This window comes from Amphibalanus amphitrite, unplaced genomic scaffold (genome assembly GCF_019059575.1).
Source record: "Amphibalanus amphitrite isolate SeventyFive unplaced genomic scaffold, NRLGWU_Aamphi_draft 000063F_arrow, whole genome shotgun sequence".
NCBI lineage: Eukaryota > Metazoa > Arthropoda > Thecostraca > Balanomorpha > Balanidae > Amphibalanus > Amphibalanus amphitrite.
The window spans coordinates 682,160-707,518 of record NW_024881559.1 but is presented as its reverse complement, the minus strand read 5'-3'; the positions used below and the strand labels follow the sequence as shown (position 1 = coordinate 707,518).

The following is a 25,359-nucleotide window of genomic DNA, read 5'->3' as shown; positions in this document are numbered from 1 at the left end:
CAGTGTCATGGACGTCTTCTTGCATGTTCCATCGCGATTAGAATCGCCGAATGGTCATTAACCTGAGTCAGCTCACGATGCATTGATCTTGGTCATGAGCTAATACAGCCCATCCCCATTTCGTTTTATCACATCCGCATGTCATACCCCTCCTCAAACGCACACAGTTGTAAAGCCCTTTATTTGGCGTGTCAGCAATAAATACAACAGTTGAGTTAGCGGTGAGAATGATGTTATTTGGAATTGATGATGACTGGTGTGATGATATCTATGCGTCCGACGTCACCGTCATACGAAACAGGCAGCCAATACGACCCCTACCGGATGGTAACCACACTACAGTGTCGGCCCGACTGAGTCGGACCGACGCTCAGCTCACACAGACAGGACCAGCTCCGCCTCAGGCGGCGGCTACCACACACGCGACAGCTTCCCAAGCAGAGCATGCACCGTCGGCAGTCCGCGCCCGGCCGGCGCTGGCCGCGCGGCACTCGGTGGCCGGCGGCGCTCCAACAGTCACAGCGCGGCGGCGCGCGGTGCGCAGTGTCCGCAGGTGGGTCCCGGGCCGCTACAGGAGGCCTCCGGCCGCCTCGCGCGGCGTCAGGCTGCCCCGGCGGCGGCTGAGCGCGGCCGCGGCGCCGGCGCCGGCGCCCGGTGCCGCCGGCTCCGGACAGCCGGCCGAGCGCAGCAGGTCGGCCACCGGCGCGCCGGCCGGCCCGGCGCTCCGGGCGAACGCCAGGCACGTGCGCCCCTCCGTGTCCAGACGGTGCACGTCAGCGCCGTGCTGTCCGTACACGGGGAGAGAGGGGAGAGGGAGTTAGACGGTGTACAGATGACGGCCTGTCGGACGGCGAGACGCACAAACACACCGACCGATGGACCTTCAGAATCCATCCATCCTTATCGGGAACAGGAGACAGATTCTAACACCACCACACACTGCTCTGTGCAAGAATGACAGTCACGACAGCCGCATTGACACCTCGGTCGACACAGTAACCTCCACCCGAGTCCCCGGTGCTGGAAACCAAGAGCTGCGGCTGGCTCCCGCCTAACCCGCCAACCCCTGCAATGTGGGCATTGAGTACAGAGCCGTGAGTACGTACCCAGAGGAGCAGTTGTACTATGGCCAGGTTGCAGAGCGCCGCCGCCAGGTGGAGCGGCGTGCGCGCGTCCTGCGCCGACACGGCCGCGTTCACGTGCTCGGGCGCGCAGTGGACCAGCAGCTGGGCGGTGTCGCGCACGTCCGACCGGCACACGGCGTCCACCAGCAGCTGGCTGAGCTCGGCCGGCGCCGGCGCCGGCGCCAGCAGCTCGCGCCGCTCGTACTTGGCGCGGATCCAGCGCTCCTTCTCCTCGCGACCGGCGCCGGCGCCCGGACGGACGCGGCCTGCCGGGGAGGCGGGGGGCTCAGACACGGCGCGGACCGGCGCGGACGGGATGGCACACTAGGGGTGGGCAGCGGCCGGGCCGACACACCATCTGGTAATCTGACTCAGTCGTCAGCTGTCCACCCGGCCGTCAACACCCCCGACATAAACGTCTTCACGCGTCAGTTGGCTGTGGACACCAGTGACTCACTAGCGGCACGTGAAAGGCTGTGCGCCGAGGTGAGGAATGCGCCCATGACCTTATCCAGTGTCGCGAGACGCACCGGCGAACGACGCCTGCCGTCAACGTGATCAATACCAAAGGACAGAAGTTCATATGACGCAGAGGCAATACGAAGAAAAAGGTGATACAGGCGTCGAAAGTCACTGAACCACAGACACGACGCATTCGTTCTGCATGAGCAGTTATTAGACGCTCGAACAAATCGCTACATGATATTACACGACACTATGAAGTATGAATAGATATATCCACAAATGCACCATGTCACACAATGCAAGTCAAAATGATACACTAAAAACGTGCGCAACGCAAACACGGTCGGCAAAGTACAAAGAGGGCTAAACCAATAGCCACATTCATTTATGACGTTATGAATATCCCGCCGCTCACCCTATTACCGTACTATCACCGAGCGCTCTCATGTTCAGTTTGTCTGGCCACCCGGACGGCCGGTCGCGCCCCTGGACGGCCGGTCGCGCCCCGAGCTCTCACCTGCCGGCACGCGGCCCTCCCAGACGGCGTTGGCGGCCGTGTTTCCCAGCGCCAGCATCACAGCTAAGTGACCGGGCGGCCACTCGTCCAGGTCGAGCGAGCGCACCCGACTCACGTGAGAGCCCAGGTTACGGTGGATGCCCGAGCACTCTATACACATGAGCGCGCCCAGGTTCAGACTGGCCCAGTCCGGGTCTGGAGACACAGAGGTCAAAGGTCAGCGATGGCCATAGGTCAAAGGTCACAGAGTTCGGAGGTCACAAGGAATCAGAGGATGTTACCGAGATCGGAGGTCACAAATGCGCCGCGATCACAGAAGTAGGTAATAATAGGTTTGAGTTGGTCACATCACTCACAGGTGAGACAAGCCTCAAACGGGTCAAAGCCTCAAACGGGCGCTAGATAAGCGGATGGATTATAAGGAATTATAAGGAAAGGAAACGCTAATAAATGCCCGAAGCTCATTTGGTTGTTCAATCCATGCCACTAATTGAAAAAGCACCGGTCAACGCACGAGATTGAAATGAAAGCATTGAAAACACGATGGACTTTTGACAGGTATTACGAAAAGCAGACCCGGGGGCCGCATCCCAGGCCTGTCGAGGACAGCCGAGTCCGCCACTCACTGGGCGCGGCGCAGTCCACACAGGTCGTGTTTCCCGGCACCGAGTTTTTGATGGTCTGTATTGAGGCAGGGTCCACAAGGCTGTTCATCCTCGACTTGGACTTGCTGCTCTCGTTCCCCTGTGACACGGGCGGCGACACAGCAGTCAGAATCGGCGCAGCATTGAGAACACGTCATTCCAAAACGGCTCAATCCAGCACCTCAGGCGCAGAGGTACCCAACCCCGCAATCCCTCACGGCCTAGTTATCGTGCATGACTTATTTACTCATGCGACTGGACCGCCCCCCCCCCCCCCACCCCAGCCTGGGTTGAGTAGGCCGATCTTGAATAGCTGCGCTCTGAAAGTGTCAAGGTGTACCGTACCACCGGTGTGAAGGCGCGGCGCTCACCTGCAGCGAGGTGAGGATCTGCTGCTCGATCACGGCCACCCACTCGTCTCGCTCGTCCTGGCTGCCGGCCTCGAAGTGCCACACCTTGTTGTCGAGCGACACCACCGAGAACTCGTAGCCGTCCGAGTCGACGTCGTCGGCGGCGCTGCGCACGCCGCTGCTCTTGACGCGCCGGTGGCGCTTTTTGACGTTGGGCGTGTCGGCCGTGAGCGCGGCGCCGTTCGCCAGCGAGAGCGAGCAGTTGGAGAGCAGCGCCTCGTCGCGGCCGACGGGCGCCGCCGGGTCGCGCAGCGCCTCATACGCCGTCAGCGTCACCTTGTCCTTGGCGCGCGTGTGCCCCGGCAGACTGCCGCTCGCTGGGGGAGCGCCACAGCGGGCATAGGTGAAACAGCAGGCGGGACAAAATGCGGGGTCCATTCGGTCGGCATTACAAATACCAGGACCGCTACGCCATCACAATACAGTAATGTCACAGTAACAAATTACGTCGAGCTGTGAACTACGTCAATGCGATAGGATAAATTGGCACACCATCGGGCGTCACATCGATTTCCAATCCAGCCATTCCGACATCGCATACTACACCCTCACCGCCCGCTCGCTGTGCCTTTAACCCCTCCCTGGCGGGCAGCGTTACGGGACCGTTCCACTAGAACTCACAGTTGAGCGTGAGGTTGCTGATGTTGTCCGCCAGAGTGTTGTTGTTGGCGTTCGGTATGGACTTTGAGCCGCGGGGCCGCTGTCCGGGCACCTTCACCGTGGTGTACTGCAGGCAGATCTCCTTCCCGTGCGCGTCCTCCATGTACTCCTGTCAGAGGGCGGCACCGGACGTCAGCGCGGCGGTTGCTGCACAATGCTCAGTAAGTAAAAAAAAAAAACGATTGATTGAGTCAGTGAATGAATGAATGAATAAATGAATGAATTTACTTACGTTCATCGGCCAGTAAATAGGTACGCAAAAATCGAAAAATAATCTGAACCTAACTGACAACGTTTCGAGAGTCACCATCCATATTACGCAACAACACCACAGAGCCCCAGCCGTCGGCGGTCACTCACGTGGAGGGAGGCGTGGTAGGTGAGCTTGCCGTCGTCGCTGATGGTGACGTACTTCTTCTTCCAGTCCTTGTTGAGCGCCTTCTGACTGCGTTTGTACAGGTAGCCCTGTTTGATGGGGATGGCGCGGCCACTGCCCAGCTCGGCGGTCTTCAGTCGCCGCTCCTCGTCACCGGCCTTCCGAGACGGGGCGAACAGGTTGGAGCGGCGCCGGTTCTTCCTGCACGGACAGAGGAGAAGCGTCAGCAGGGTATCCAAATCTCTGTCAGCAGCGCGCCCAGAGCAGTGGCGCAAAGACACGGGTGAGAAGCGGGAGGGATTGCGTCATATATCTACCATCGTCACACACAATATCGCACGACGGCTGAGCAGTGAGCACCATGACACCGTCCCACCGCTCCCCTGTACTTCCCCTATACTCCCCTTGTACTCTCCCTATGCTCCTCCTGTACTCCCCCTATGCTCCCCTGTACTCCCCCTATGCTCCCCCTGTACTTCCCTATGCTCCCCCTGTACCCCAGCGTCCGCCGCTCCCTCGGACCGCTCACCGGCCGGTAGTGGGCGTGGAGCTCGGAGTGGGCAGGTGCGGCTGCGACTCGCCCGACGCCAGCAGCCGCTTCCCGTCATCTCCACGCAGCGAGTCAGAGCGGGTGACGGCACCGGGCGCCGGCGCCGGCGGGGGAGGCATGTGCAGCTCATGCGGCGGCGGCGGCATCGAGTGTGCCTGGCGCAGCGACAGCTCCTGGCGGCGGCAGAGAGACGCAGTCAGGGCTGAGGTGTGCGGACGCGGTCCAAGAGGTAGGGATAAAACGTCGCAGCGGCGGTATCCAAGCACATCCACCGTGATGTGTTACGCTCACCAATGAATTTCCAGAAAACATAGCATACTGAATAAATGCTCTATAGAATACAGTACACTGAATACTGAATACTCTACATCAAATAGGAATGTTTCATTGTTTTTTCAGTGTTTCAGTGTTTTATCACATGACTTCATTAGTAATTGGGTATCGTCCCGTTGATGATATGTCAATAAACTAAACTAAACTAAACTAAACTAAACTTAGCTAAACTTAAAATTAGTTGCTTCCCCAGGTAGCCAACAAAATACTTTACAGCAATTCGAAAAAGACGGCGACCATCAGTGCAGGCACCGGTCGTTCCGAGCCAATGACTCGCTGATGGCTGGTCCCGGCCCGTCCTGTCACCTTGACGGGCGTCTGCGAGTGGCGCAGCTGCGGCGGGCTGTCGCGGCTGGAGGCGGGCGCCGGCGGCGGCGGCGGCGGCGAGTGGCCGTTGCTGGGCAGGAAGGCGGCCGCCGACTGGTAGCGACCCATGTGGCTGGGTGTGGTGGGCCGCGAGCCGGCCGGCCGGCCCGTCAGCGACCGCTGCTGGATCACCTTCTGACACGCTGCCGCATAGAGAGGGTTCTCTAAGCTGCGGGTCAGCTCAGGTGCGCAGGTAGCAGGAGGGACGGACGGCAGAGGGAGAGCACACAGGTCAGAGTGGCGGAAAATGACACGCAGAGGGCCAAATCATCAAAGGAGACCACTCGGGAATACCTAGCCCGCTGGCAACGGGAGTCTCGTCCTCAACATCCGAACATCGGTGATCTATGGCAGTGAACATCGGAACATCCTGTTAACATCAATTGGCATGAAACAGGACGACGTAACAAACGTCACAACAGGCAGTTGGCAACACAGACGGATCAGCTGACCGGCCGCCTCTATCAGCCGACCCTCGTTCCCTGACAAAGGCCACTCGTACCTGACACATCAAACTCTCTACCACTACACTATAGTTTACTACTTACCGGCTCACGCGCTCACAAAGCAGTCGCACCAAGCCACACAACAAGTCTCACTGGCGGACCGCATCACTCACTTCCGACCGCCACCGACCGATCACTGGCTATGAGACAGCAAACATTCCGTGGCTCCCGGAGCATCACAATCACAAACCGATTGCGGCGGAGAGCAACGGTACATCAGTGGCATCAACACCAGTTCGTAATCAGCAGCGATAAGACACCGGTAACTCGACCGGCCGGACCACGATCGGAAAAATACTCATTGACTGTCTTATGAGTCATGAGATAAACGGCTGTCGTGTACTATCCCGGTTACGGGCGACCGAAATTCCAAACAGCAATCATTCAATTGCAGGTGATGTCTCACATATTTAGGCATCCAAATGCAGATAATGCTTCAACGCTGATAACTCTCTTTAACATGAAGCACCGACATTATCAAGAAACATCTGTAATTCCCGTCAACAAAAACTTTCGTGTCACTTCACTACCACATCGAGTTGATGAAGCACCCACCTCTTATCGCGGAGCTCCGATAACAGCCAGCTATGTCCCTGTCCACCCTCAGCGGAAGGCCCGGTAGACCCATTCATCCCCTCCCCAGTCCCCACGGTACTGCCAACCCTGCGAACCCCCGTGCCCCACTCACCGACTTGGAAGACGGTCTCGACGTTCAGACCGTATGTGGCGCACGTCTCGAAGTAGGAGCAGTGTTTGAGACTGCCGGCCAGCTTCCTTGCACTGCTGTCGTCGATGATGCGAGGGTTCGTCTCGCTGATGGCGTCTGGGGGTCGGTCGGGGTCAGCACAGGTCAGCCGGGAGGTCACCAGGTCAGCGAGTACAGGGCACGCGTCGGCTCAGAGGAGAGCAAAGCCAGGGAGAAGCAGCAGCGTGTGCCTAGCTCAGTCTGTGATGAGAGCCCAGGACCACGGTCAAATGAGCCTAAAGCAGAAGGCGGTGATGACTGAGGTCACACTTCACGGCCCTTGTGTGGTTATTATCTGTTCTATGAGCATGTGCCGCCATTCGGCTGACGGAAGTGTGTGGTGCGTCACTCGGGCAACCGGCCGGAACCGGCCTCTATCTGCCGCGCTCCGACGGAACAGGGCCCTCAGTGTACCGAGCAGACAGAGCCGACTCACCGATACCGCGGCAAACATCAGACGCGGTGTGAGAGGGCGGACACCGCCGCCCGCCATACAGCGGTGTGACAATGACGACACCAGCAGACGGAAATGGCACTGACCAGATTCACAGACTCTTACCTTGTGTACCGACAAGAATAATTGGTATTTCAGCAGTGTTTCGGAAGAAGTTCATTTTGCTGTAGTAGTGGTAGATGGCATTGAAGCTGCTCTCGTTCTCCAGACTGAAGACGAATATAACGGCGTCCACCCATGTGGAAAACTGTGAATAAAAAATATATGCATAAGTACCATGCACTAAGAGCGAACTTACACGACATTGGTACATACAGCATGCTCTATACTGGAGGCAGAGCAGAAGACATCGAGCGCACGTCAAGGTAGCCTTAGCTCCAGTGAAGAAGCAGTACCTAAAAAGTTATGCAAATAAAGAAGCAAAGAGGGCATTACAGCAAAACTTACATCAGTTCAGAGCACCTCGACATAACGCTGGGGACGTAAAGTTTACAGATAGACCAGGTGAGCACTAAGCATATCGAATCTTTCGTAATATTTATGTAATGACTGCTAGTCATCAAACAAAGTCCATTCGAAGGAATATCTCAAGACGATCTGGACCAACGGCCTTGACAAAAAAAAAGAGAATAAAGTTATCTTATACCAGCCAGGGTAAGGGTATTGAGAGACGTTATGAACTATCCTTTGCGGGAAATCATTGGCTCTTACCGATTAATCATTAACGAGTATCAAAATTTAAAAAAAAAAAAACGCAAAGGTGGCACACGGTTGAGATCAAAACTGGTCTTTTTACGTTTTGCATACAGACAGCGGAAGGACTGAAATATTAGGACAGGCAGATCAAAAAGCGAAATACGAAATATAATTGTTGCTGTGCTACTATTTCATACGTCATCATGCCTGCCCTGTATTTCAATCGACCGTTTATCATCAACATTGGCAGCAAATGAGTGCAATATATTTTTGACAGCTTTTAATTGAAATAAAAAATATTTGTACACAGCATAATAATAAATGAATCACAATGCTTCAAATGTTCATACTCAGGCACACTGAAAATTTTAAAACGGTTTTGAATACACTTCTTTGCATCAAACTGATGTCAGTTAAAAGCACCAGCCTGCACCAGGCCTCTGTCCCTTATTCGGTCTGAAATGGGCCTCGCTGACCCGATTCTGTCACTATACAAACTAAAGTATGAATAATCACTATCCATGACGTAGTTAGGAATGAACGCAATTAAATGTACGCCGTCGAATGTTTGACATAGTGCGTAATAAGCACCATTCGCACCACCGAGACTGAGAGCGTCTTACCACAGACACTACGAGGCATAACGCGATGCAGAAGTTCGCTTCGAAGCTACTCGATAAAAAAAAAAATGTGAGGAAGTACCCATTGACGTAGGCATCTGGTATATGCAAGTCAACACATTCACTAGGCATTTGAGTCATTGGTAAATCCAGGAAGACGGTATCGGGTATTGTTAGGGGTGTACGGAAAATCAGTCCCTCTGCTAAAATATCCATATTTGTCAAACTCCCCCACAGCGCCACGATAACAGGTTGTAAAACTCATTTATTTTGCTGTGTCATTTCAAGCAACTTTTCTTAAAAAAAAAAATGCCTTACAATAATGATACTATTGTTTTGATTTATCACTGGGCATAGATAACATGATTCATGTTATCTATGCTCTGGGAATAAAAAAAAAATGTCACCTGAAGTCTAGTGCATAAGTGCACCACGTCGCGTGGTGGTGATGGCTCCGCTGGCATTGTTAGCGGTGAGATGTGAAAGTGGGAAACGTTGCGCGTTGCTTAAAAAGTACCTAAATACACAAAGTCCAAAAATGATGATGACTGGTTTCTTTTCCTTAGCCTGGGTGAAAATTTCGGCAATTATTTTGAGCGCTCCCTTATTGACCAGCAGTGGCGGCGGATTCGATTTTGGCGTGGGGGGGGGGGGGCAAGATCCCAGTCGAGATGATGTCATATGCGGATCCAGAAAGGCGTTTTCGACGCTGTAGGGGACATACCCCCAAAAAAGTGTCCAAAATCCAAAAACTCATCGGATTTCGATTCCTTACTGATCTTCTGCTGAACAGTATTAAGCAAAAAAAAAATCCTGATAAAAAAGTGTTTTATTAGGAAACATAAGGTACGTTTTGTCTATTTCGGGCGATGCAGGGGCCAGGGGAGGGAGAATAAATGTTTGCTTTAAATGCCCGCTCCCTGGATCCGCCAGTGGACGATGTAACGCTTTTCGTATTGCTGTGTTAGAAAAAAATCGCTAATGGGAAAAGTTGTGCCATAACCCGATCGCATATTAGATGTTGAAGAACGATTCCAAACCTTTTGAAGTAGGCGAGCGCTATTCTTCAATGAGGTAACTCGTTACCATTTCCTCTGTTCATTTTACGTTCGATTTCCGTTTAACCTTCCTTTAAAAAGTATTTCTGAGACAGATATCAAATGAAACTAGCTCACAGCGGGAGGAGACCGCTCAAACATTCAGAGATAGTCGGTCGCATCCTATTGGGACAGCGATCCGCCAGAAACACTCCCCAAGGCAGTGGTTCGCCAACTAAGCTCACCGAGACGGGCTGTCTCGATGGGTTTATACAGTTAGCCTACAGCAAGGCTTAACTAAGGCCCAAACGCTCGTCAAGCTGGGAACGAAGGGCTGAGGTGAGGGAGCGCGGCGGTGGGCTGGGGTGAAGGAACGGTGGACTGGAACGAGAATCCAGAAGCTCTTTTTGTTCTTGTTTTGTTTTGTTTTGTTTTGTTTTGTTTTGTTTTGTTTTATGTTGTTTTGTTGGGTTAGGACCTTTCGGTCTGACGAGACCATTTCAGGGCCGGAAGGATGATAGGAATTAGGGGGAGACATTGGTCTGGGTTGACACCCTGGAGAGTCGCCGGGGCTGAGCCCGCCCGAAAGGACAGGCCGATCAGCCCCCCAAGCACTCTCTGCACCCGGCTACGGGGTGCGCTCCGTCGAGAGCAGTGGTGCCGCTCCAAGGGAGCAGCCCGCATGAGGTAAAGGTGCCTGCCCAGCCCGGAGTAGGGGTTGCGGCGTGGAGGAGAAGGATTTATGTGTACTGAGGATGGAAGCGATGGAACGGAGCTGCCAGAAACTCTTGGTAGGGCGTTTCTTTATTAGGGCTTTAGGGTGCGCTGACTGCGGTAAGGTCCAAATTATCACACTAAATTTTGTCACATCTACCGGTTCAGGCACTCGAGAATCAGCGGCCAGTGATATCTGCAAAGACGAAGCATTTCCAACCCAGCTTCAGCCTGGTGTCAGGGTGCCTCAGGTGGCTTTAATCGGTGCGAGCGACTTTGGCGAGTGTCATTTGAGCGAGCGTCATTTGAGCGAACCATTTTCAGCGACTGGCAACTAAGCGAATATCAAATTTAGCGATTATCAAATATAGCGATTATCAATTTAAGCGAAAGCTATGTTTCAGCGACATCTTTTTCGTCGACTACAGTTTGAGCGACTGTCATTTCAGCGAAACACTTCATCGTACCGTAACGGTGTATTTTTTTTTTGCGAGCGTACGTACAAAGAATGTTTCCGGAACTTTTCATGGTTATCCGGAACTGGATGGCGGATGTCACGTTCAAAGTTCAGACATTAAGCTCCAAATTTAATGCCACATTTCTAAAAAAAAAATCCGGCGGTTCGATTTCACCCTCCCCCCGCCGTTTGCCAATAATGATGACCAAACGTTTGCTCAGATATTCATATTGCTTGTGCTGATTTTTGCGAAATTCCCCCGCTTGAATTTGAATCAGATCAGTTCGCCATGTTGTAAAATTTGTTCTTGCCCCAATCAACGTACGAATTTCCAGATATTTGGGTGAGGTCCCTGAAACATAGACTGGATCCCCCTGTGCCATCCATCGAGTTTATTATTGGTCCTTGGCATTCCTTCCATCGTCCTTTCTCTCACGTTCCACATTTCCAGATCAAGGTTGCAGAATGAGGCCAGATATTTTTGTGGTTTCCAAGCTTAAAAGCAAATTTTTAATTTGCCGCGCGCAGCTTGAAGCATGACACCAAGCGGGTACCTATTCCAAGGGCAAGAATTCCCGAAAAGTAGCAAATGATTGACTTCCGTCGCGTTCGGTTTCGCTGTAACTGTGTTCGCTTAATTGGTCCCCATTGACCTCCATATATTCGCTCAACCTGGTTTCGCTTATTCTGGTCCTCGCTTAAGCTGATCATCGCTGTCATTGAATTCGCCGGCTTGACAATCGCTGAAAAAGTCAATCGCTTAAATTGATAATCGCTGAAAAGGCTTCGCTCAAATGTCGTTCGCTGAAATGACGCTCGCTCAGGTGTCGCAGAACCGGCTTTAATTACAGTTGCACATACCAAACGACCTCAGTGCAGCCAGTCCATGTGGCCGAAACCATTCGGAACAGACTTCAACAAAAAGTGAGACAAGGTTAGTGCTATCGTTAAGTGCCATTATAGACTTGGTCCCCGTTGGCTTGACCCACTGGAAGGTGGTAGTTATCGGACGCTGTGGGGCATACTCATTTTTCCAAAATGCCTCAGATTTTGCTTTCTTGTTCATAGGCGGCGGAACGGGGAGGGCACCGGGGCACCGTGCCCCCCTTTGATTTTGGCATTTTTACGTTGGCCCTATGGACGTTGCATGGAAAGAATGGGACCAAAAGTCGGCAGTGCCCCCCCCCCCCTCCCCTTAATTGAAGGTGTTCCGCCGCTACTGTTCGTGTTTGATGCTCTTTATTCTATAGTCAGCCTTTAGACAGAAGGGGGGGGGCCACTGGCACTAATGATCAGTGCCTTACCCTCAAAAGTTTCCAACATAAATTTTTACTTTTTTAATAGTGAAAACTGAAATAAAGCGGATACTGAACTGTGAGCATCCAGTTTTTACACTGGCCCCACACAAGCCTCCGAATGCCCAAAGCAGATCTCTGATGACTGGCCTTTGGGTGTCATACCATACCGTGCATTGGTCAATGTCGTCAATGTGTACGACCTCGGCCTTTACCATTTTATGCGCTGGAAACTGTTGCGCTCGAAAAAATCAGGGGAGTGGCTTATTATGAGCGCTCATCAGTCCTAACTACCCGCAAGCGAATGGCTAGCCCTTCTGTCTCCGCTCGCTTGCGATTTGGCATTTATGTAGGTACAAAATAAAGGCAAATGACCACTGAAGGTATGAGTTGCGTCTCTTGCACTCATCTACATATAAATAGAATCCGAAAAGACAAAAAAAAATATATAAAGCGGAAATAGTTAGCATTTACACATATTCAAAAGGCACCGTTGGACAAACTGTAGGAGCGCATAGCTATTAGCTGCAATATCAGATTATGGAAATTTTCCTCATGTTTAGGGCACAAATTATGGAGGGGCAAGAATATACGTTTGCCCCTCCTCCAAAAGTTTCTTAGGGAACGATGCCTCCTCTGCCACCCCGTATCCGTCGCCCCTGTAAACGGTCACTGAAGGCCTGGGTTGCCGCTGCGTCACGTTGACGCTTATAATGCCTCCAAAACTAGGTTGGAGAGGAAAACTTCAATTGAACGTAAACGCTTGCCATTTAAGAAAGGCAACGTATGATAAAGTATATGGGCATCTGGTTATATCTTCAGATGATCGAACGGAATAATCAGGTATATGGTTTCTTGTCTAAGCTTTGTCGCAAATTATGGGGGGGCAAAAAGATATGTTTGCCCCCCCACGAGTTTGCCAGGGGGGCAGCTGCCCCCCTGCCCCCCCCCCCCCCCGAATCCGCCGCCCCTGTTGACCAGCCGTTGCTTATTGCCAGCTTGAGAAAAATACGAACGTTCGTCGTTTACCTCTGGCCGGAACGTTTCCGTAGATATTGGCAAATAATGACATAAACACACGGCGTACTGAGCACATTTTATTTATACAAATATCACATTCCATAAATTAATAGCATCTGCCTGTAGAATGCAATGATGAGATGAATTCTCCGCATAGCCCTGAGACGAGATAGACAAAAATGAGACCACTCTCCATCGGCAACATACGCTCAGTTATCTGTATAACCAGAACTGAGATAGCACCCGACAACGAGCGAGCACTATCGTGATCACCGGCTCGGATCATCGAAATAACATTTCGGCGGAAGCCGAAAACAAGTCCAACTGCACTCGATTGGACAGGTGAAAACCAACCCAACTCCACTTAGTCGGGCAGATCAGATCCAAGCCCAACTTCACTCAGTCGGGCCGAAGGGAACCATGTTCGGCTGCACTCGGATGGACGGGATCCAGGCCCGCCTTCACTCAGTCAGCTGCGACTGACTGTGGCCGGCCGGCGCCAACCCTGCCGGTTACAGTGGCTCGTACTTGGCCGTTCGCACCAGCTCCTGGCGCAGCATGGTGGTGACGGTGAGCGCCACCCGCTTGGCGAACATGTAGATCTCCACCGAGAACCAGAACAGCACCAGCGAGCCGATCACGAACACGGCGGCGGCGGCCGAGGCGGCGGCGACCATGGCTGGCTGCGGCGGACGACGGACTGGTGACGGAGCGCGGACACTGACGACAGCTTCCCGGCGACCAGAGGACAGCTGCCACGACGTGTAGACGTTCGATAGTACGCTGAGGCCGCCCGACGAGTGATGAATATGCTGACAGGTGCGTTGCAGTCGTCAGTCAGCGCTGACAACCGTTTGCGTAAGTCCACTGGCCAAATGGAAATTCAAGCGTGGTGCCGAACAAGTCGCTGAGAGAAGCGTTTTCCGGTTTGCACGGGTCCGACAGAGTTGTTCGGTCCGTGGAGAAGCGGTTATAGCTGACAAGTCGATGCTCTCAGCAGGACGGGTCGGTGGAGCGCAGAGAGTCGGCCGGTCACCGCGCGGCGGAGGCGACCACTGGAGGACCGTGTGGGACGCGGGCGGCGGCTACACTGGCCGCCCAGACTGGCGCACCGTCTATTTGTCTCCTGGCCATGCAGGAAGTGCTGGACGCCGTCTCTGGCGGCGGGAGATGGCCCGGACAGAGCTGTCGCTCACGAGGCCAGCATGACACGCGCCAGGCGCCGCCGTCCGTATATCGTACACACACGCGCAGACAGACACACGCGCCGGCGGCGCGGCTGTGGGCCGTCAGCAGCGTTTGAGCCGGATTACGGCGGCTGGCAATCCGACGCCGACCGGCGTGTCAACAGTCGGCAGCCGGCACGCCGTCCGTGGCTTTGAATACGGACCGAGCAACCGCTCGCGAAACCCGTCCGTTTGTTTTCGCCCCGAGGCGCGGCCGTCACGGCGTTAATGAGCGCGGCCGACCGGGACTCGTGGCGGCCCAAAGTTCCGCGTTCGTTCGACATTACCTCGCTGCCACACAATGGCCCACTCGGTATTGGCACAGTAATGCAGTGCAGCTAGCCGATAGCAAGAGTGGGATGGGGAATGGGATGATGAAATGTCAATTTACCAGAAAAAGAATGGCTGCGGGTAATAGTAAAACCTATAAAATGTTTAATGCATGGTCATTTTGTTTACACACTGATAGTGTTCGTTGGTCAGGTGATCAACCACATAGCTCGACTTTCAATATCTAGGCGCCGTGGGTCAGTTCTTAGAGGCAACATTCGGAGACCGAGGAGACGTCCACCAAGCAGAGATAAAGCTCTATCTTTTTTAAATAAAAAAAGAGCTTTATCTCTGCTTGGTGGACGTCTCCTCGGTATCCGAAGACATCTCCTACTACATATCCTGGACAGTGGACACCTCCTCTACCTGAGAATGGCATCTCCTAGCAACTGGCCCGTGACACTGCATAACTGCGAAAGCTGGGCGACTTCAGCGGTGGTAAAATAAATGCCACACATTGACAGAGTTCGAAGATGTTGACTTGTAGATCCACTGTTTCGGCAAAATCCGACTATTGTGGCGATCTTCTTGTACTTTGTAGGCCAAACCGCTGACCTGACATAAAATTTCAGGAAATGCTAACGAAAGAGCCTTGAAAGAGCTATCAAAAGCGCTTCTCAGTGACGTTCTAGTTTTTTTTTTTTTAGTTCACGAGTTGTTCGCCAATTAAAAAAAGCCAACATCGAGAAAAAGTCACAGAAAAGGTTTACCATCGGTGACGTCCAGTGACATCAGCCTTGTCCTGAAAGAAACATGATTTTTGCATCTGAAAGTTGCTTCTTTCCCCATCTTCCTAGCTTCCTCGTTTTCGAGATATGTTATCAGGTGTCGCCAAATACGCTCCCTATGGCGAAGCTGGCTGAGACCCCCACTTGAGCGCGGGATATAAACTGAAAAATCATGGATTTTCCTAGGGGCTTGGATTTTCCATACTCAATAACGCTTCCAAAATCGTAAACTACAGTGAACACCAGCCTAAAACGCATAAGTAACTACTGCATATCTAACATTCCAGTATTGAAAACATAACACGCACTGAAAACTTTTTTACCATTTCCTGAAGGGTAAACCCGCCATAGCATGGTAGCTTGACACACAGACGTTTTTTACCACCTTCCAGATGGTAAATTTTACTCTTTCATGAAGAGTAAACTCGCCAGGGAGGGGTAACATGACACACAGACGTTTTTTACCATCTTCTGAATGGTAAACTCTTTTGATTTACTCTTGTCTAGAGTGTAACATTTTTTGGGTTACACTCTTTGAAAGGGTAAATCTTAAACGGAACCCTTTTCTAGGGAGTAACGCATCATCTACTCTGTGCTTTACCCTCCTACAGAGAGTATATTCTCCTGGCCTACCCTTTGTCACATGGTAATGTTTACTCTTTCCTTTAGTGTAAACCCCCCAGAGGATGGTGACAGACTCACAGACGCTTGCTTCAGAAGCTTCACGAAGCTTCTGTTAACCGGAGCTCACCAACTAAAAGAACATGCTTCAAGAGCAACAATGTATATTTGGCTTCCGTACAAACAATACGAGGGGCACACCAGCCATGAACATTGTGAGACTCTTCACTTATGCATACGAATTTATACGAAGCGTTCAGCAATGCACAAGCGGTAAATAAACACCACGATACAACTTGAATGCACTTTGAATGTGAATACAAGACATTCAGCGCCCTCATATTGGATAAGGCACAGCGCACAATATTTGAAGAGAGCGACGGCGTTCCTGGGTGGTCGCCCGTCTGCGTGAGATAATGAGACTGGATCACTACAGTGCAAGGCTTTTTCAAAGTCACCAACAAAATGCATAAACTTGTAGCATCACAACAAAATTAATGTACGTACTCACAACCTAGGCCACGTGGCCGTGCACGGGGTCCTGTTAACCAGGTCAAATTAGCACCACTCAACGGCATGCAATGCTCTAGCACATCGGTACTTACAATAAAATGTCCACAGAGGCTCTATAGGCGATGAACAACACGCAAGCACAATCACCAACGGCCACGCCGCGCGGCACCGACACTGCTCACATCCTCTCTCGGAGACCAACGGCCGAAAACTGACAGATGCGCGCGGCCTTCAAACCGCAAACGGCCGATCTCGTTTCTGATTGGCTGAGTGATTCCATTTCAAATATCATCTTCACGAGGGTAAACAAGATCCACGCATGAAACGACTATCTGTACACGAGTCACGATACCCAGAAGAAAAGAGTTTTCGTGATGTTCTGGATCGCGAGAGTAATATTGATATTTACATGGTAATAATACTCTTCGCTGGCGAATAAGGTCATATTAACCACGTACCGTTACTATGCACATAATGGTAGCAAAGAGTTACCCTATCAATATACTCTTATCTTGCTGGTTTGATGAAAATGAACCCTCCAGGAGGTAGTAAAAAAGTTTTGAGTGCGGTTTTACGTAATTTAATCTAGGTTGGGCGTCACGACCCGCGCCAGACTATTTATTCCGCATATCTGAGCAAGTGTGGCATGTCAAAGCTATGCGTCGTTTGTGACGTGTGTGTATGTGTGCATGTGTCTGCTGCAGCGAGCAGACCGCCAGGCCAGGCCGGACCAGACCCCTGGACACTGGACAGTGACGCCGGCACGACGGGGAGGGAGAGGGGAGGGGCGGCGCGTGGTATGCCGGCACCCTCTGCAGGGCCGGAGGGGGGGGCTGCAGGCCCGCAGGGCATAAGACAGCCAAGGCTGTCACTGTTTGTGTTGTGCATGCACCCCGCACCGTCGCAGGCACAGCTCCGAGTTTGTCCGTGGCCGAGGGAGGGGAAGGCGGCCGGTCAGTAATTTACCGGACCACGCTGTCTCCGTCTCGGGTGCGGGGTTGGTGTGCCGGCAGCTCGGCTCCAATGCAGCACAGAAAATGCGCCCGCCATCAGAAATGACGGTGTCTGATGACACCATTTTTTCCACGGAAAAGGTTCCCATAACAACATATCTTCACGGATGAAAGGTTGAGCCATGTTGAGCTATGGTTGAGCCGACTGGAAGGTTTGATTTGTTTCCGTATTCCAGGCCAAACGTGATGCATTTTATCCGAAACAGCTCACGACGTCGTTACGTAAAACACTGACAACCACGTAAACCACGTAAACCACCAGCCGGCACCCCGACCAGTATGTTATCACGTCTTCGTGAGCTGCCACAGCTCCTGCAGTCGCGATCAGTTGCAAATTGCCGAGTTCCGCGCCGGCCGGTGACCTGCCGACCGCGGACGGCACGCCGGACCGGCCCGGCCCGGAGCGGAGCGTGATCGCTCAATCAGCGGCGCCGTGAGCGCGTCGCGCCGCTCTCACGACACTGGCGTGCCGTCCGCGCCGCGCCATGTTTACAGTGGCCCGTCCATCCCCGCGTCTGCCCGGCACCGGGCGAGCGCCAGCCGCCTCAGCATCACCCCGGACACAACGGGATCAAGGAGATCGCTGGTCAAGGAAAACGGACGTCCGGCCGGCTACTGCCAGTCGCCGTGTATACGCTTCACACGGAGTGACATTGAATTATCTGGGTCAGTTAATGGCTCAGCTGAGATGCGCCCGAGGCTGTGGAGGCGTAGTACGGCAGCAGCCAGTCACCTTATTGGGGTGATTTGTCACACATATCACGTGCAGGCCTGGTCTCGAGCTGCCCCGCTGACACAGTTGGCAGCTTCCACCGAGCCTCTCGCACGGTGTCAGACACAGCCCCAAGATCAATAAAAACAAACCACCGCTGCTGAGAAGGCGAACGAAAACCTCACTGCTCTACTCGGAACCCTGCACCGATTGATCGCCGTGAGATCATCACTCTGGCGGCGCCGGTCCCGTCATCCCATTGGACACCGGTTCCCAGGAGGTCAACACACCGCGGTTGCCAGCCGCTTTATGCCTACAGGAAATATCCGCTAGCTCACCGGCCATACAAAGAGGAGTTTTGGCAGCTGCCAAAGTACGAGTCGTAAATTCCACCTGTTCAAAAATATCATGGGAAAAAAAAAGATCAAACAGCCGCAAGGGAATGAAACCAGTCCGACTTCTAACGCTCGTCGATGCAAGCGTATCAGTGTCGCGTAATGCAGTCATCCTGCAGCACTTTATACATCAGTAGAATTGCACAGTACCGCCTCAACTTTTTCCGCGCTTCTCGAACCGCGCTCCCTATGATCCCCGGAAGATGCGACTACGTCCGAATGGACAGAGGGAAATGCACTGAGAGTAACGTTGAATGACCGAGGAGACGGACCGATCTGAGTCTGAACAGACCGGCCAAAGAGGTGGTGGCCGGTGGGATCAAGTTACGGGCGGTTGGCGGTGGATGTGCACCACGGGTGGCCGACCAAGGAGCAGAACTACTCTTAAAACACGCGGATTCAGGCCCCTGGTGAGCGCCGGGTGGCGGGGCGGACGGCGCGGCGGGGTGGATTACGGGACCGGGTGGATATGGGCGAACGGTGGGGTGGCTGGTGGGTGAGCGGACGATGGGGTGGATTGGGAGGGTGGCTAGGTGGACGGTGGGTGGATCACCGGCAGGCGGCTGTCGGGCGGTGCCGTGTCTAGCTGACCGTTCATAGGCCATCCGGCGCTGACCGCGGCGGTGCAGGACGGCGCCAGCTGGCTGCGGCGGTTTGTATGTATACAGCCGCCGTCGCCGCCAGCCGAGCGGGACGGACAGGCGTGCACACGGGCCGTAACACGGGCCGGGCGGCCCGCCGAGTCCAGAAACGGTCCAACAGGGACAGGGAACAGTCCAGCCTGGTCAGAGGGACGGTCCAGCCGTCAAGCCCCGTCAGAGGGCGGTTCAGCCTGGCAGTGAGACGGTCCATCAGACCAGTTAGGGAGCGGCCCAACTCGGTCAGAGGACGGTTCAGCCAGGCTGAGAGTCAGTCCACTCGTGCTAGTCCGCACAGGGACGCCGCCAGACTAGCAATGCGACGACACACGCTGCACGCACTACATGCACTCGCGAGCCGGGGATGTCACCGGCCGCCCGCTGACGCAATGTTGGGCTGAGGCAGCCCGCTGTGGACCGAGGCAGCCCACTGTAGTTCGAGCCAGCCCGCTGTAGTTCGGGGCAGCCCACTGTAGTTCGAGCCAGCCCGCTGTAGTTCGGGGCAGTCCGCCATGGTTTCACAGCATAGAGGAGCCACAGGTAGACGGAATCGACGGAATACGTCGAGCGAGAGTAGAGCTTGGGCGTGCATAGTGACGGCACAACTCGAAAATTATTTATTTGATCTTAGGTTCAGCGAATGGCCGAGGCTTTCAAAGGTATTCATAGGTACTGACATTATGATACCAATGGTGGATGTTCTCTACAATACGAACGATTTCTGAAATCGTTTATTATACTTAAACTGACAATGCAACAGGAAAATGTGCACACCTGGGCAGCGTAGCGGATGAAAATCTCTCGGAATTACTACGAGGAAAAGTTCTATCAGTGAGAGCGGCGCTTCGACGGTCGTTATGAACACAAGTGAACGCAGTTGGTGGTTGAGATTATAACGATATGAGCGTGCTTATGGCGATACGGGTATGCGGCAACCAGGTAATGAAGCGACAGATCCGTACAAATGACATATGAATATGTGATCTTGCTAACATGTTCCTTAATTAATCAGCAGAAATTCCACAACTGATGACGCAACTCATGAATAATTGAATTACCTACTTCTACTGTTCAAAAATACCTTCCTGACAATTACACTACCCAAGCAGTTCGGTTCTATGCGCTCTGGCGCCCATTCTACCATCACCAGCCCGTGGTGGTGGTTAGCGACCCGTGGTCGTACCTGTCACCACACTCGTGGTCAAATTAAGGCGACGAGCGGAGCGGACCGCGTTCAGCTTCATGGGCACGGTAATCGCCATCGCTGCTTCGTGCTGGTTGCTTGGAAATTCCGTATGGCTACCTTTGGGCTATGTTTGCGCAGCGCGCTCTGCTTTGTAATAATTGTAAGCAAACAGTGCGTGCATACATAAGTACCTACATACATATAAATATATGTACCTACTACATATAAATGACGCCTGCCAAGTAAACGTACCTTATAGGTACATGGATCATGAAGGTGACAAGGGCCTGTTGAGGATTTGGTTATAATACCTCATGACAATGAACACCTAATCAGATTATGGACAATGGCTGCTGATAATGATAATCCAGTATAAATAATGACATTGTCGCACGTTAAACCGTGCCATACCACGGACACCATGGGTCCATCCCGTGTTCGTTGATGAGTCCTTCACAATATGCAACAATATTAAAAGACGCTCATTTGTCTTGTGCAAATTCCTTACTGCCAAGTCCACACAGACCCAAAACAGCCACAGCCAGGTGGTAACGCCATCCGAAGAGCTGTTCATCATTATCATGACGCATTGTCAAATGGATAAAAAGAAGAATACAGCTGAAGGATTAGCGACTCCATTCAGAGACGAGGAGTGAAAACAAATAATAAAAAAGTGTTCAGAGAGCCAGACGCGAAAATAACGCAATGGCCTGAGCCACTACTTCCGGGCTGGGTCGAGCCCGTCAGGCGTGAGGAGCACCGTCAATAATCCATGCACTTCGACACCAATTAGTCATTGTGGTCTGCACCGCAGGCGGCGCCTTATCCATCAAACATACCTTAGAACCAGCGTTGGTAACGGCTCAAGTGTGCGGTAAACAATGGTCCATGCCGACCGCGGGCACCAAATGTCCTTGGCCATGTGTACCGTTCCTTCTTCAATGTGCCGACAAAACACAGGGCAGCCGAGCTCGCCTCAAAAGCCATCCATCCACCGCATCGACCAGCCCGTAGAGCGCTGCTTATGGACTGTCTACACCCAACACAGTTTTCTACGGTGACTTTCTACGACGACGCGGAATCCCCGAGTCTCTCCCTCTCAGTCATTGGCGGTGGGCGTTTGACAGCTGCCCCCGTCACCATTCCGTGTCGGTGTGTCACGCTCTGGAGAGCCGTCAGCCGGGCGCCGGGCTATTTGCGTCCATGACCGGCGAGCGCCAGGGCGCGGGGTCTGACACACGCGTCAGTCGCCGACCGCGCCCCGCCGACCCGGCCTGTAGGAATCGGACCCGCCCCCGCCCAGTCCGCTCTACAGACACGATACACACACCAGCCTGCAAGCCGGCATTCCGCTCCAGTACCAGCTCAACCGAACTCGCATTCCAGACCACGACAGGAGCCAATGACCGGCCGTGTTTGGATTTCGATTAGACCGTACCTAACGTATGGGACTGCAAAAACTCCGTACAATACTTGTTAGGTAGGTATAAGTCAACTGTTACATGATTGACAGTAATCGATTTTCCAAAAGTCCCGATGCTCCGTTCCCTTCTCGTAACGCCACGCCCCTCCCGGAGCTCCCAGTGACTGTATGTCCACGGCGTCCCCCCGCCCCCTAGCTGTCGGGCGTCGCCGGCCCGTTGTGAAACAGCCGAGACCTCGGCCGCAGCCGGGCCGAGGCGTTGGACTGACCTGCAGCTCCGGCGGGCCGCCCTCGTCCCGGATCAGCAGCAGGTAGCTCTGGCCGTCGAGCACCATCTCCTTTTTGAAGCGGCCGCCCTCGGGCGACTCCTCCTGCATGTAGGAGCCAGTCAGGTAGCGGTGCACCAGCGCCGACTTGCCCGAGCTGAGACTGCCCACGATGCCCAGCCGCAGGTCGGGCACCGCCCGGCTCAGGGTCCACTCCTGGCTGTTGACGAACGAGTCTGGGGACAACAGACCGGGGAAGGGCGGTCAGTCCAGAACAATGCAGAACAATCCAGAACAATGCAACTCACAAAGGAAGAATGAGTCTGGGGCAGCAGATCAGGATCAAAGAGTGGTCAATCTGGAATAATGCAGATAAACAGCTCAGAGGGAAAGTCAGTATTGTGGCAGGATGATACCTATTACCCAGCTATATTTATAATGAATGGCATGTATATCATGAAATGTGATCGTAAACATGCACACATTATGACAAGCATTTATCAGCATTTCATGGATTTTTTAAAATAAATTTTGACAAATTAAAAAAAACATATTAGCAATAACTTATGCCACAACTACAAATTACTTTCATACTTCAATTGTCAGCCATGCCAGCTAGATGAAATTCATAGTCATGTACTTTCACAAGTGATGCTCAGATACTTGGTATTTTTTTAAGGACACCAACACTGGACAATCAACTGCCAAAATGCTCTAGAAATGCAGCTGAATGAACCAAATAATAAAAATGGCCCACAAGCAAAGCCACATTAACCCTAACCAAATCACTTTTCATTACTTTTAAGGGGTAGGTAAATGCTGCTCAACCAAAATGCATTTAAGGGAATTTTGACTTCATTATTGAAAAAGGCAGTGATTCTGTTTTCCATCCCAAACTTTTACCCAAAAAAAAACTTTCCTAGCTCCAGTGTAACTAGCAGGCTAAAATTATTAGCTGTTCCTGAAGGATTTTCTGATAATAATAAAAGGTTACCACTGCAAACCACATTTGGTCTATGTGTAGATAAAGTATGGTTGGTAAGTTGGTAGGTTGTAGGTTAGTAGGTTGCAGGTTGTAGGCTTTAGGTTGCATTCTTGTAGGTTGATAGGCTCAAGGTTGTAATTCAGTAAGTAAGGCTAGGTCTGAGCTCTGTTCGGTCGCTGTTTTTTATCAGCATGCTGTCGGTTTTTCCCATATACCTACCCGGAAGTTATTGCTGGCGCTTCTTGGCCTCTCATTGGTGAAATGAAGAGACCATGTGAATTTGACCAATGAGGAGCCAAGAAATAGCAGCATGCTCGCAGCCTGCTGATAAAAAACTGTGACCGAACAGCGCCCAGGTTAGATTATGCTTTTTAACTTCACCATACTTCATCTACACATTTACCCCATATTTCACAGTACCTATTTTAATCAATTAATAACTTTCATGGTCAAAGGACATGAAATATGAATGCATGTCCCAATCATGTTCACCACAACAGACCAATGCAATGTATGGGTAGCTTCAGTAAATACTGTGCAATTACCACTGTGTACCTCATACCCATATCTGTACATATCATTATCACCCTACCTAGTACCTACATTACCAAATCAATGTGCGGAGAATCAACAGCCATATGGCATGATAGATCCCGAGCAAACAGAGCTCTTGGCCATACAACTGGAACATTGTGATTAAGAGAAGGGTGTACAGAAGATTAAATCATATTGGAAGGTAGGTACCTACCTATTACTAGTACATCTTGGCTAACAATGGACACTTCCAATATCAGGGTCCTATTTTAAAATAAGCTACCGGCTTTCTGATTTATCTATCACAACAGAGGGAGAAAACATGCATGCAAAGCACCTCTTTCTTCTCCCAGCCTTCTTTTACTCACCTTCAATGCACACAACATGCTCTCGGATCTGCTGAGCCAATGCTGGATCTTGCACATGTTCAATCAAATCATATATAGCATATATAGATGGATGAACACTTTCAAATCTTTGTATCTCTTGCCTGATGGCATGAGAATTGGAAACAAATGGCATATGAGGTCTTGTTGACATTCTGTATAAGCTTGATCCAAGTGTATTCAATCCTTCACTTTCCATCAGGTCATTTTCTCTTCAAAATAATGACTGATTCAGCCAACAACATCGTTCTTGCACTTCCTGGGCAGCTCATTTCACTTCAACTTACATTACAATTCAATAAATAATAGGATTGGGCCGCGCCTCACCCGCACAAGTTTCAGTTCAAGTTTGAGTCGAAGCAGGGTTCCAGTCGTTCCAGTGGAATCAATATTCACCATCTAGGGCCAACTCTTGAAAAGTCACCAAGCAATATTCTCACAGAATCTAATGATCAAAAGAGAGTATTGGCAGGACCGAAAATTATTAAAAACACAGAAAGAACTGACATTCACCGCGAACGACAATAGGTAATCAACGTAAACAAGAGCATAAATGCGTCAAAGAAGTGGCTTGTGCGCAGCATTTGTCTTTGACGTCATAACGTCACAAATGGCGGCAGTTGATTTGGACATGCTAAACTACTGCTAAATTTTGAGTGGAAGACGGGTGCCGACTGCCGAAGCGGTTGGCGGCTAGATGGGAGTGTAAAGCTAACAAAGGCTACCGAAATAGGCTGCCCTGCCTACAGGGTTGTAATTTTCTATCTCTTTGTGGGAGCAGATGCACCCACAATCCTGAATTATGCTCCCACAATGATGAAAATGCACCCATGAGTCTTTTACAAGCGTCCCTTCGAGAGCACGGCGCCCTTCGCATGCTGTAAAGGCGTCCTCCGGACTGTCTCGCGTTCCTGGGACCTGGATAATATAGCGTTTCAAATCACTCGGCGCCGTTCTGGGATAATGGCGCCCTTTTGACAGCACTGCGCCATTCTCATGGTCTAACAGCGCCCTCCTGACTGTCTCGCGCCCTTATGTCTCTGTCCACCGTGCATACCTCGACTGTTCGGCGCCCTTCTGGCCTCTCAGCGCTCCTGGACCACATGGCGCTTTCAATCATTCGGCGCCCTTCTAGGAGAATGGCGCCCCTTTTCATGGTCTCACGGCGCCCTTTGTACAGGGGTGTAATTTTCCTAAAATGACTTTGGGTAGGGGAGAGCGGGGCCAGTTGAAACACGGGGTCAGATGAAACATGGCTTTATTTTCAACAGTATGCAACATATGGCGTTGCCGACACCACTGCGCATCCGCGCTCGACCACTTCCTTTGTCAACGGCGTTTGGGCGGCAAACGGACGGTAATATTGATTTGACACTTGTTTTTGTGTTTTTGAGGGGCGTTTGGGAGAAATCGT

General features: G+C 51.9%; 1 protein-coding gene across 1 annotated transcript; it reads right to left on the bottom strand.

Annotated features, from left to right (window-relative positions):
* Window positions 1-166: 166 nt before the first annotated feature.
* LOC122378682 (centaurin-gamma-1A-like) lies at window positions 167-24,496 on the bottom strand. The gene is made up of 13 exons (XM_043360023.1): window positions 23,928-24,496; window positions 22,044-22,276; window positions 7,256-7,397; window positions 6,640-6,774; window positions 5,386-5,588; window positions 4,726-4,919; window positions 4,181-4,397; window positions 3,782-3,929; window positions 3,122-3,477; window positions 2,733-2,850; window positions 2,107-2,301; window positions 1,107-1,390; window positions 167-784 (listed from the first exon to the last, which is right to left on the bottom strand). The coding sequence occupies exons 1-13, from the start codon at window positions 24,142-24,144 to the stop codon at window positions 569-571; spliced, it is 2,658 nt and encodes an 885-aa protein (XP_043215958.1). The 5' UTR covers window positions 24,145-24,496; the 3' UTR covers window positions 167-568.
* Window positions 24,497-25,359: the final 863 nt, after the last annotated feature.